At 41.0% G+C, this 13,474-nt stretch overlaps 1 protein-coding gene across 2 annotated transcripts; it reads left to right on the forward strand.

The window, feature by feature from the left end:
• Positions 1-1,879: 1,879 nt before the first annotated feature.
• Positions 1,880-11,432, forward strand: dis3l2 (DIS3 like 3'-5' exoribonuclease 2). Of its 2 annotated transcripts, none has more exons than XM_080459341.1 (21): positions 1,880-1,970; positions 2,477-3,184; positions 3,307-3,413; positions 3,487-3,540; positions 3,623-3,724; positions 3,863-4,037; positions 4,170-4,237; positions 4,596-4,825; positions 4,907-5,080; positions 5,365-5,444; positions 5,830-5,942; positions 6,048-6,155; positions 6,272-6,505; positions 6,691-6,770; positions 6,888-7,071; positions 7,736-7,822; positions 7,959-8,106; positions 8,311-8,441; positions 8,627-8,731; positions 8,957-9,061; positions 9,380-11,432. In XM_080459341.1, exons 2-21 carry the CDS (start codon positions 2,497-2,499, stop codon positions 9,485-9,487), a joined length of 3,081 nt encoding a protein of 1,026 aa, XP_080315467.1. In that variant the 5' UTR covers positions 1,880-1,970; positions 2,477-2,496; the 3' UTR covers positions 9,488-11,432. The 2 variants fall into 2 exon arrangements, with proteins under 2 accessions (XP_080315467.1, XP_080315468.1); XM_080459342.1 differs by having other exon boundaries at positions 1,895-1,970; positions 3,863-3,974.
• Positions 11,433-13,474: the final 2,042 nt, after the last annotated feature.

The raw sequence follows: 13,474 nt of genomic DNA on the forward strand, positions 1-13,474 counted from the left end.
GGGGTTAGAAGCTGAGAAACAATGGGCTAACATGTGTCACTGTTCAGTGATCCTATAAAACTCAAGTTGTCGTGATGTTTGGTGAGAATTGAAGAGAGACTGTGGCCTTTTAATCATGCAACATTTTAAATAAATTAAATTACACCCACTACCCTAAAGGTGTTTGTGTACATGAACGTAGGTGCCGTGCAAAATCCAGGGCCCCCATCAAGCTGAGACATGACAGCCTCATTTACATTATACCCACAGAGATCTGAAAGCCTCCTCTGACTGCACACATACACATCCAGCTTGTGTTGTCTCAAAAAGCTCTCCCTGGGGAATTGCACTGAGAAACGTGTGCATGTGTGTGTGTGCGTGCACGGGGAAAAGCCTTCATAAGACGTCTTGCAGAAGAGACGGGAAGGGAAGCGTGAACAGACAGGTGTGAAATCAGCTTGTCAGATAGAAGATGAGAATCTCCAACCCATATTTTTATCCTGATATCTTAGATCTGTTCATCTTGTAAATTACTGCCTGCACACATTGACAAACAAACATCAAACAAACATCTCTCTCTCTCTGCTTTAGTTTCTTTCTCTCCTTTCCACGACATAGAACGGACTGTTTTGACTGGGGTTATGCTATACCTTATAAATGATGATACATTGATTTAACGCGTACTACTAACACAAGCTGAATGTCGCCATTTAATTAAATAGCAAAATGTTGTCTTTGCTGCCATCTCGAGGTGTAACACTATTAAATCATCAAAGTGCATGCTGATTTGTTGCACTCATTTTGGTGGTAGAAAATGACTGACTCTCTATAGTTGGTGCCCAAAGCTTTGTTAGGCCCAGGGCTTAGTTAAGTCAAATAGCCCAAGTATATTGGTAATTTATTTACATTCATTTTTTACTGGTAGTCAAGGGAAATATATTTATATAGCAGCATTCAGACATTTCTTTACAAGGAAATAAAGGAAACACATTCAAACAAGGCAATCAAGGTAATAAAGATCTTATTCTTAAGTGATTAGGATTATGAAAAATGTTAAAAGAGTGCAACTAAGAAAGGCTTAAAAAGGAGAACAAATAAAGTAAAAGCTTTATTAAGATAAACTTAACAAAATAAGTCAAATATATTGTCCAATGGAAGGTCTGAGCAATCAATTATGTTTTAAGAATTAATTCAAGTGTTTATAATAATAATAGTAATAATAATAATAATAATAATAATAATAATAATAATAATAATAATAATAATAATAATAATAATAATAATAATAATAATAATAATAATAATAATAACAATAATCATAAGAAGAAGAAGAAGAAGAAGAAGAAGAAGAAGAAGAAGAAGAAGAAGAAGAACAAGAACAAGAACAAGAACAAGAACAAGAACAAGAACAAGAACAAGAACAAGAAGAACAAGAACAAGAAGAACAAGAAGAACAAGAAGAACAAGAAGAACAAGAAGAAGAATGCACTTTATCAATCTAAAGGGGAGCAGAGCCTTCAGTTTCATTCTATTACACACAAGGACAAATATTCTATTCTATTCTATTCTATTCTATTCTATTCTATTCTATTGTAATCTGTACACTGTTATGTGCTGTAAGTATTATTATGTATTATTAAGTAGTAAGTAGTATTGCATCTACTTAAAACAAACTAAAACAAACAAACATCAAAGCATAAAGCTCTTGAAAATTGAAGAAAATATGTATTTATAGGTTCACGTGTTTTCTATCTTCATTGATGTACTTTTTTAAAAATGTCTTATTACCTTGCATACGTTGACGTCTTGCTCTTCGATTTTCATGTTTGTTCAATAAAGTTTTAGTTTTTCTTTTTTCTTTTTTTTTTTCAAAAACTGGAATTTCCGACAGCCTTCAAATGCAACATGACTTGAAGCTTTCGTGACGACAGACAGCGCGTGAACGCACCAGCTAAGTTAGACGCTATTTAACTTGCATCGCAGTTTTAAAGGTAATGTTCAAAAATGGTGCTCTGACAGTCTTGATGTTCACCTCCGAGTTGTTTGATGTGATCGACGTCGTGGTCTATTTTTCAGGAAAGTCGCTGGCAGAGGTTAAAGGAGCACCTGCCGTGTTTAAGATACCATTAGCTTAGCATCAGCTAATAATTGTCAGTTAACGATAGTTAGCCTTTAGCTGTTGTTCGCACAAACGGCTTATTGTGACATTACGACAAATATCTTGAATTAGCTTTTGTTTTCTGGGGCAGTAATCAACTGACATAACGTGGTGACGGTGACAACCCGGTTATGTCTGTTTTGGTAAATGATTTTAATCGATAACCTTTAAGAAGCGCAATCACAATAATAATCCAAGTTACTTTCAGTTGCCCCATGTTACATGTTCGAGGTTGTTTCTGCCCTGTTTCAGTGTTCAGTGATGTTGGGTTCACGTGTCATTTATTGTTGATTCATGCTTGAATGACAGGGGTTTTTGTGTTTTGTTTTGTCTTCTCAGAGGAAGCACCTTCTCCCCTTATGGATTCTCCACAGCAGCCCAAGAGGGTCAATCCAAAGAATCGCGATCCAAAGCACAGTCAGAATAAACTGAGTGCTCATCCTCCTCAGAAAGATGCCTATGCCAGACTTCTTAGCCAGCACTGCAGCAGCAGGTTCACCTCCTATCTGGAGCAGTGTGCTAAGGACTCATTGCAGCGGGAGGGAAACGGACCTGGTCCAGGACTCAAAACCCAAAGTGATAGGCTGAACACACCGCAGCGACAAAGGGACCAAGTGTTTTATGATTTCTCTGACTCCAGTGATTTCTCTCCATCCTCCATGAAGAACAAAGAAGAGGAGAGCTCACTCTGTCTGTACATGGAGAAGTTAAGCCTTCAGGGCGCCCTGGACGACTGTGAGAGGAAGCCGGGTGTGACTGACAGGCAGAGACGGGGACCGAGAAGAGACACCACCACCAGCCATGATGGAGACATCGAGTCTGGCGAGGAGCTTGCCACTTTAACACCTACAAATGCGAAAAAACACCAGAAACAACAAAAGAAAGCCAAGGACAAGGATATTGCCTCTAAAGAGCCAGACCCACTTGTCGGTGTGTGGACACCAGCAAGTGGGCAGGAACAGGAAAAGTCCAAGGCGAAGAACAATCTACCCCTGAATCACACTGCCGAAAAAAAGAGTGCAGATGGTAAACTGCAGCAGCCCAGTGGTAAGTTGTACTTTAGTATTAGGGAGTGAATTTACAATAACACCTCTAATTATGATGACATAAATCTGTGACTTTCTCTTTCTTTCTTTCTTTATTTTTGTTTGCTGCCGATCCCCCTTCAGACAAGAATAAGAACAAAGGAGGCCGAGGGTCAAAAAAACAACTGTTTGAGTCCTACATGACTGCTGAGGAGGTTTCTCATGGTCTCAAAAGAGGAGAACTCCTTCAGGTATGAACACCTTGTACAGTAGCAGTGATCAAGCTGTCGGAACACTTCTGACACCTGCATGGTTCCTCTACAGGGTCAACTCAGAATCAACCCTAAGAAATACCAAGAGGCTTTCATTCCATCTCCTGTGAGTTTGTAAAACCTGCCTTCAGTGTTTTTTATTTCACCTCTGATTGATCAGACTGATCATTTTCGAAATTTTTTTTCAGGATGACACTCCGGATATATTTCTTGAAGGGATTGAAGCTCGTAACAGAGCGTTGAATGGAGACATAGTGGTGGTGCAGATCCTCCCTCGAGAGCAGTGGAAGGTAAACTCTTCTCGCGTTTCTGTTTTCAAAAGGTGACTGGAGTGGCCGTTTGGGTTTCAGAGTCAGAGTCCTCCACTGATGCGACAGTTTACAGCAAATTGCACACGAAGTGTCGGTGGTGAACGTTGGTCTCTCCAGGTTGTGAAGTCGGACTGTGAAGAAGTCAGCGAGTCAGAGCTCCAGACTGAACGCATGAAGACGGGTCAGAGGAAGGCGGAGCGTCCGCAGGGCTCTGATGTTAACGCAGTAGGTCAGTGTCGCAGCAATGATGAACCCGTCAGCAGATGTCAGAATCTCACTCTCACTGATGCAGGTGAACAATAACTGACGCAAACCATCATCATTATTAGGATAGTGCTTATGAAGGCTCCACTATGTATTATTCATTATTTATATATATATATATATATATTTATTTTTTTTTCTTTCTTCAATCTGTTAACAGCCAGGAAATCGTTGGAAGAGCCCTCAGTCCCTCAACACAATGGGGAAGTAGTGCAGAAGACTGCTAAGGTAAGATTTATGCACAACTCTTTAGTTTTTTCCCAAATATTTCTGGGGAAAAAAAATCCAACCACACAAATGCAAAGTTTTTTTCTGTTCAGAATGAAAGAATAAGTGCAGAATTGTCTTGTGTGTTTGGGCTGCAAGGAGGGGGCTTCTTTGCAAATAAGTATTTCTGAGGATAACTTGGAGTCAGCGAAGTGAAACAACTTGATTAAGTACAGCTAAAATCTGAGCTCACTTGAGAAAGTAAAGCTTGCATTATAAGCATTTGGAAAAGTAAAATTTTAGCAGTAAATTGTTGCTCTTCTGCTGAAAAAAAATGAAGGCTTACAGCATTTTTATCTCGTAACCTCTTGTCTGCCAGGTGGTGTACATTGTTGAGAAGAAGCACTCGAGAGCAGTTACTGGCTTCCTGAAGTTTCTCCCGGACAAGCCCTTCGCCAAGTTCTCCCCTGTCGACCACCGGGTCCCACGGATTAACATTCCCCTCAGCGACTGCCCCGACAACTTCCGCTTTCGACCAGACGACTTCGCCGGCACCTTGTTCATCTGCCGCATCACCAACTGGGCCGCTGACAGCAGCTTCGCAGACGGGTTAGTCTCACATCTGGAATCCGACGCAGGTGCCAAAAATGCCCTGCTTTGTAAAACGTGCTCATCCTCCTGATGTTTCAGTCGGCTCTCTAAAACGCTGGGTCAAGCTGGAGAAATCGAGCCGGAGACGGAGGGCATCCTGACCGAGTACAACGTCGATTTCTCCGAGTTCTCAGATGAGGTGTTGGGCTGCCTCCCCAGGAACCTTCCCTGGACCATCCCGCCTGAGGAGATGATGAAGAGGAGAGACCTGAGGTAGGACTTTGACTCTTCAACCGCCAGGAACCTACATCAGCCAACAAAGTGATACAGATGTTATGTTGTTCTGGGGTTTTAGAAGTGAAAAGCAAGGAATAAGTGCATCTTCAGTACAAAGTGCTTCATCTAGTAGAAAATGTTTTTACCACAGGTACATAATCATTTTTACCTCCACTTAGATGAACAATTTTCTATAAGATTCCATCGCTCTCTTAGCGATGACTGACCAGTCAGACTGTATTCTGCCGAAGATTTCACAAAACACTGTTTATGATTTTTAGGGAAGAGTGCATCTTCACAATTGACCCTTCGACTGCCAGAGACCTGGACGATGCCCTGTCCTGTCAACGACTCTCAGACGGTAAACTGCTGTCACATGCTCACTGTTAATGATGATCCCCGGTTTTCAAAACCAACGTTATTATTATTATACTTATGCTGTTTCATATGGCTGCATGTGGAAATTGTGAAGTTGGGAGTCCTCCTGCGAGATACATCTTTGAACCTTTTATTTTCAAAATCAGGAAGTGTGTAGTTTTGACCCAGCACCAGATGGAGACAAAGAGGAGCATCTTATAAGTCGGTATTCAATCAAATCAATTTTGAAGGAAAACAAATAACCTATTTTTAATCCAAATAAAGATCTATAAAGTGGTTCCTAGTTACATGTCATGTTGCCAATGTCTCCAGGAATGGGTGCCTTGTTTTTGGATTATGTTTCTTAGTCGTTTTTCTTCCTGACACAGGCAACTTTGAGGTGGGCGTTCACATCGCGGATGTGAGTTACTTTGTGGAGCAGGGTGACGCTTTGGATACTCTGGCCAGCCAGAGAGCTACTAGTGTTTACATGGTTCAAAAGGTTGGTGTTGCTTCCATTAATCCTGGATCAAGATTTCTCAGTTCATTGTTAGCTGACCCGTTCAACCCTGGCCGCTGGTTCTCTCGCACTTGTGTGGCTCTGCAGGTGATCCCCATGTTGCCCCGCCTGCTGTGTGAGGAGCTGTGCAGTCTGAACCCGCTCGTCGACAGGCTCACTTTCTCCGTCATTTGGAAAATCACTCCCGAGGGAAAGGTGTGTTCATATAAAATTCATGAATTTCTGAAAGCCGCATCCAGTGAAGAGTTCACAGCGGGGGAGGAGGCTTTAGCCGATGATTGATTGAGCCGGGGTCCTCTAATTCCCTTCAGATCCTGAGTGAGTGGTTCGGGCGCTCAGTCATCCGCTCCTGTGTGAAGTTGAGTTATGACCACGCTCAGAGCATGATCGAAGCCCCCGAGAAGCTTTTCTCTGCTGAGGAGCTGCCACCTGTGGACCCCGTACACCCGATTGATGAGATACACCAAGCTGTGCTCAATCTGCACGCCATTGCCAAAAACCTAAGAGCTCAGCGCTTTTCCGGGGGAGCCCTCAGACTGGACCAGGTTAGTCCTCATTTACATGTCGGCCGGTCTCCCATTGTGTACATAAAAAGGGAATATCGTGGAGCCTTTACCCGGATTATTGTGTGTTTTTATGATCTGTTGAATGTTTGTTTCACAGCTGTGTCAGATGGGTTTTCTTTAGTAGTCATACTTTTTTCTCCCCCGTTTTTTTTTTGTTTACTCAGCTAAAACTTTCATTCACCCTGGACAAAGAGACGATGATGCCTCAAGGCTGCTTTGTTTACCAGTACAGAGACAGTAACAAGTGAGCACTAAATCCTTCTTTTATTCATTTAAAATGTTTTAGCTCCATCAAATCTCATGGTTTCTCGTTCCAGAGATTGTTAATTTGATCATTCATCACCACCAAACTCTTCTCTAGGTTGGTGGAGGAGTTCATGCTACTCGCTAACATTGCCACAGCCCACCACATCCGTCGCAAATTCCCAGACTTGGCTCTGCTCAGACGGCATCCTCCACCCAGAGCCAAGATGGTGGACGAGCTGCAGGAGCTGTGTGACCAGCTCGGCATCGACATCGACCTGTCGTCTTCGGCAGCGCTGCACGTCAGTACCCGCGCTGCACATGTGGCACAAAGTCTCTGTCTTCAGAAATACTTTCAACACATTTTAGTTTTTTTGTAGGTTTCTCTTATTAAGAGTCACGGCTTGTTTACATGCACAGTAAAAATCTGGTTGATTATCTGTTAGGCATGCCTCGAGTTTTCCTCAATATCTTTTCATCGGACATTATTTTTGTTCTTATACATCTGCTTATGTCGTTAAAAAAAAGAAAAGTGACATTGTTTCAACGTGACTGGCAAACAAATATGAGTCAAATGAAAACTCTCAACACAACCATCATTAAGATCGAAGGTGTTGCCATGTGCAACACGATGAGACTGAATGTTTTGGAAAATAACAGGAAGTAGACCTCCGTCACCAGGCGTCTAGTCAGAAAGGATTCACATTCAATTTAAAAAAATAAAATAAAATGTAAGCTGGGCTTCATCAACTATCACATTTCCGAAGAGTTTTTAAACGACAATGATCTGATTACATGACCAGAAGAATCTGACAACCGGGAGTAAACAGGATCCTCTCACAGTGACTAAACACATTTTAGGATCCGATCAGTCGGGGACACACTTTAATAGGTTTTCAGATACTTATCGCTCATCTGAAAAGTGCATATGAGTGAATTCCTCCTCTTAACTTTTTCAACGTGCAGAAGACTCTCAACACCACTCTCGGCGACGACGAGTATTGCAGTGCCAGAAAAGAAGTCCTCACTCACATGTGCTCCAGACCGATGCAGGTTCGATCTGTTTGAACTTCAGTCTGTTTTATCAAGCTCTCGTTGTAACACAACTTCATTCAGAATGAGGGGGAAAAAAGCTGCTTACTGTGGATCCTGCATCGTAGTTCTTATTGGCTGTTTTGTTGTGTCGTAGGTGGCGCAGTACTTCTGCACAGGCTTTGTGAATGACGAAAAGCTTTTCAGGCACTACGCCCTCAACGTTCCTCTCTACACTCACTTCACTTCACCCATCAGACGCTATGCTGACGTCATCGTACACCGGCTCCTGGCGTCCTCACTGAGTATGTACCGGCGACCGCCAACGCACTTTGACGCTTGTGTGGCGAGATGTATCTGAACGACGAAATGAATCAACAGAATAAACAAAAGTCGGACCTCGCCCTGACGTTTTGCAGGGATTGTCTTGTTGTTTTCTGTGACGTGTGTGAGTGAGCTCCATTGGCTCAGGTCCATGCTTGTTTGTCTTTTGCATTGTTTGCATATAGACTGCGGGCCACGTTTGCAGCTGTCGACGGCGGAAGTGGAGAAACAGGCGTCGCATTGTAATGACAAGAAGACCGTGTCGAAGCGAGTCCAGGAGCTCAGCTCTGAGCTCTTCTTCGGAGTGTTTGTGAAGGTAAATCATCACAACGAAGAAGAATTGACATTCCTGTTGTTTTGGTTGCAAGTCAAGGCATCATTGTGATAAAGGGTTGGTAATAACGTCACTTTATCAGTGTTGCTTGAGAAGAGATGTAACCAAATATGATCTTTTTAATTTTCCTTCAGTACTAGATTATCCTTTTCTTCGGTTCTTCTCAGGAGTGTGGCCCGCTGGACTCTGAGGCCATGGTGATGGGGGTTTTGGATCAGTCCTTCGACGTGCTGGTTCTCCGATACGGAGTACAGAAGCGGATCTACTGCAAGGTCTGCATAAGATTCCAAACGACGACTCCTCTTATATTCAGACATGCTTGTGTGGACTCAGTGTCATTGTGCTGTGACACCTGTCTTGTGTTTAGTAACTCAAGTCATTTCACTGCTGTTTTACACTAAAGTTGATTCAAGAAAAAATGACAAACGGTGAAACTAACCAGTGTCACAATCACTTTTCCTTCAAAACGGTTGAAAAACATTTGTTTCCACCTTCAGTCCATCGCGGGCCTGGACTCATTCCGCCATCATAAGGTGGGAAAGAAATCCGAGCTGACTTTGTTGTGGACCCCGGAAAACCTGGAGAATCCTCTAGTGGAGCAGGTGAGACTCGCAAACACTGAAAAAGATCTTTTAAGTTTTAAAAATGTGCACCTGACATGATGTGATCCAACATTTGAGCTCGTTTGTGGTGTTACAGTTGTGTAGTTGTACACTGAACCCATTATTTATTTATTTTTTTTTTAAAGAAATTCTTCAGCATTATAATAGATTTTACACTACTGCTACTAAATTAGCGATTGCATAATGGTAAAGCACTTGAATGAGGTGGTTCCTCTCGTACAGTTTTCCTAGGTTCTAATGGCTCCAAACCGCCAGCTTAAAGTAAAAGGATCTTGGTGTCTTTGTCTGTGTCCGCAGGTCATTTCAATCTTCACCTTAGTGGACGTGCAGCTCAAAGCCGACAGCGCGCCTATGAAATACAGTGCAGAGCTCAAACAGCCCGAAGACTCGCACACTCAAAAGTGAAATGTATCGTCAAGAAAACCAACGTGTGTTCAAGAATTTGCACATTTCCTTGTTGTCAATTGACGCGTGGCTCCTTCTGACATGTAGTGAAGTAGTATTACTGTGGTGTCGGTCACCAGTCAGGTCAGAGTCAGCTTCCCGGAGAAATTCCCTTTTTGATTCGTATTAAAAACTTTTCCCGTTTTTTAAAACGCTTATTTTTAAGTCTTGCACACATTTATCCAGGTCCGGGGCTTATTTTCCGAGGCATTCTAAATGTCTTCGTGGATTCACATTCTGTAACTGGCTGTACGAGAAGTTTAGAGGTTTTACGTTGTGCAGACATCAGTCTTTAGGAGTATTTTAAAACGATTGAATTTAACGCCTCCGAATTTAGTTTTTCAAACTTTGAAAGGAATTCCAAATGGAGTTTGACTCTGATCTGCTGGTGAAAATAATCTTTGTTTGGCTTTTGATTTATTGATCTATTAAGGTCGGTTCCGTTATACACAGTCTAATGTGTGTGTGTGTGTAAACAGAGTTTTAACTACTTTCTTTTTAACCTTACTGGATTTCAGCTATTTATAGGTGAAGGAGAGATGACTAATTTGTGCTCAGCAAAGCGGATATATTGGGGTCTTAAATATTTGCCCCCATCTTTTATGGAATTATATTTGTGCCACAATCCTGAGTGTTCAGTGTGAGATGTTCGCTCGAATAATTTTTATTTTTATTTTATTTTTTACTGTACACAGATTTTCACACGGCCTGCTCAGGATAGTACATAAATCTAATTCCATACATGTTGGGCTTCGTCTGAAAGTTGTAACTTTTTTTTTTTTGTTTGACCCTTGACTCCAATCGGCTCCCCTGGAGCGCCATAATGTCGCTGCACCTCCGTGCATCCCTGCAAATGGGATTGGTCAATGTGGTGAAATGAATTTCCCCAAGGGGAAGAAAAAAGTGAATAGTTCGTTTTTAGTCGTCAGTTTTGCAGAGAAGCTGGTGAATGGTAGCGGCAGTAAGAAGACATAAACCTTCACACATTCTCGGGAGTAGGTACAGTCACATTGAAGCGACTACACATAATCTACAACTTTGTTTTTGTAAGATGATACACTTACGCATTATTTTACAGTCTTGATTTCTCACTGGCTTCAAGTCAAATTACGACTTTTTTTTTTTTTTAAACTTAAGATTCTCAGTAACGGGTTTGTTGATCTAATTTATTGAGTTACAAGCGCATGTACATCCATTCTGCATTTAATGTGCAAGTCAAGCCAAAACTTGGGAATCTATCGGCTTCTTATTGTTTTTTAATTTAAGAAGAAAAGACTTGAATGTGAACTGCTGCTGAAAATTGGTGGTGGCCTTCAGATCTTAATTCATTTTATGTTTACTTGAGCAACAAAGTGCTTCCAGCTGCGGTTTATTGTTGTTTATTTTGATAGTCCGATTTTATTTTTGTTACAAACTCAAAAGAAACGTACAAAATTTTAGTCTTCAGATTGGTTTTTAGCACACATTTGCAACAAAACTAAGTATTTTAGTCTTGATTTACCGGAAGCACTATGACTTCAGTAAATCGGATCTAACCTTGTTTATCACAGTGTCTTTCAGTTGATGTGAGCTCCACAATAAACTGTCTTTTGTTCAGACGCGGGTTGTTGGATGTCTCTTAACAGTTTTGTTTGACAGATTGTATTAGTTCTTTCTCGTTGTCCAAGCCCTGCTGGTATTATTGACACATTTAAGAAGTGATTCGTCACATCCAACAACCTTCCCAATACTATTCACCCAAAAGGACATGTGAGATAAATGCCCCAGATTATTTGCAGATTAGTTTTGTTGTGTGTGTATATTCTGGATTGTGGTCGGTACAAACACCCATTTTACTGTTTTACTTCACACAAAGCCAAACACCATTGCCTTTGCTTGTAGGAAAATACATGAAATCCAAACTGTGTCTTTTTTTGTCCCCGTGTTTTCATTCTTGGAGATTCTTCTGGTTGGTGGTGGTGAAGTTTTTAAAGCTCTCGCCGTGCCGACAAAGTCAAAGTCTGTTCGGGTCAGGGAGTCTTTTCTGTGTGTCACTGAAGAACTGAACACATGATATCAGATCATTTATTATACAATGTGAACACCTGTTGATTTAGTCTAAATCAATGGACAATATTATTTTCAAATATCAAATATTCTTTGTTAGGTTCAATAATTTTTTTTTTACCGAATGAGAAAAATGTAGTGTTATTTTTAAAAGGTGCTGATTTGGCTAAACTCCTGACCTCTAATCAACTCCACAACAACCTCTTTGTTTTTCAATCACTAAGGAGTGTCTTTTGATTCAGCACATAGTGAGACGGATCAGGACAATTAATGATTGGCCTATAGGCCACCAATCCACTTCACCATTGCACTTTTATTGATTTGGCTGAGTTATGATAGAGCTAGTCAAGGTATCTTGTAATGTTTACCAAAACCACATATACAGTATAACCTTTTGTTATTGGCACGAGTGTTTCCCATCTCAACCATGAGCATATGTGTAACTTAATTTGGTCAAAACTACATCAGCTCTACCTGAATCAAAAAACATCTGAGTCTGTACATTTGCATATATTCCTGTACTCTTCAGTTTGTCCTGCTTGTATGAAATAAAATATACTAATGAGCATTAAATTGACCAAAGTAAAATACATTTTGATATTTCTTTCTCTAAAATATTTGTCACTGGATTACCGTCAATCCATTACTGAGCACTATTGTATTAACTGGTAGGGTCAAATAAGTTCCTCATACTCCTTTTTGAAAATGTGGAAATGCATATAATTATTACTTGTTTGTATGTCTCAATAAATAAATATACCAAGTATAAGTACCCAAGCTAGGAGTATTAGGCTCAGAAAAATGATAAATGGTGTTATTGTCACTATTTTCTATTTCACAATTATCGTTTTCTCTGTTCAACATAATTACATAATCAAGTTTTAAATCAATCTTAGGGAGAGACATGAAGAAATGCAGAAGTTAACAAATAAAGTCATGAAATAAGTGTTCAATCAATCAATCAATCTGTTACCAATTGTATGAAAAACATTATTACGTATTTAGTTCAAAGTATTGTATCGCATACTGGTGTTATGACGTGAAAATCTATTACAGTTTGTCGTATGGTGTCATACAGTGTAATTACAAATTCAGGTCCTAAAAGCGTAAAAATAGCAAACGGGGCTTTTGGATGTCTCGTATAAAGTTATCCGGTAACTTTTATGTCCTGGATTATTTTAAGATGCCATCACTGCGGGTTGTCAAGTCAGTCAGAAGAAAACGTTGGCAGAGTTTAACTGCTTGTAGAACAACAAGGAAGTGTTGTTTACGAGGGGTTTTCCTTCTCACTCGGACTGCCTTGCTCCTTATCAGAGCTTAAGCACACTGACGCCACCGAGTAATCAGCAGTGACTCCCATCTCGGCCAAGGCCGCCGCATGCACGCCACCTCCCTGCTGGAGTGAAGCTGGCATTTCACCACGGATCTCCTGCGATGGACGACAACCCCGAAAGCACCATCATGTACTTCCCTCTTCCTGCAGGTCAAAAATACAAGGAGTTTGTCTCATAGTTTTATCTTTATTATGTTTAGAGTTTGGGGAGATTCTCAGCTGTTCACATGCACAGTCCAAAGGCCGCACATAAATGTATTACAAGACACAGGCTGACCCCGCAAAAGCTCATGTTGAACCGTAGTTTATCGTAATGTGTTTATCAGCTACTGTGGCTCCAAATAGTGGTACGATCTCTTCAAACCGTCAGATCAATGTCGCCAACGAGACAAAACTGAGCACGAGGCCCATTTCAGTGAGGCTCGGACAATTGCGTGAGAAAAGTAAATAAAGACATAAAACCATAGAAAACAAAACTAGTTACACTCAAACTGGAGTGAGAGATAAGATGAGATCTTTGTTTTGGTCGGAGGCCAAGGCAAATGGAAAGGTGTTCAGCCCGTCTCACT

The sequence above is a fragment of the Lipophrys pholis genome (genome assembly GCF_963383615.2).
Source record: "Lipophrys pholis genome assembly, chromosome: 1".
Taxonomy (NCBI): domain Eukaryota; kingdom Metazoa; phylum Chordata; class Actinopteri; order Blenniiformes; family Blenniidae; genus Lipophrys; species Lipophrys pholis.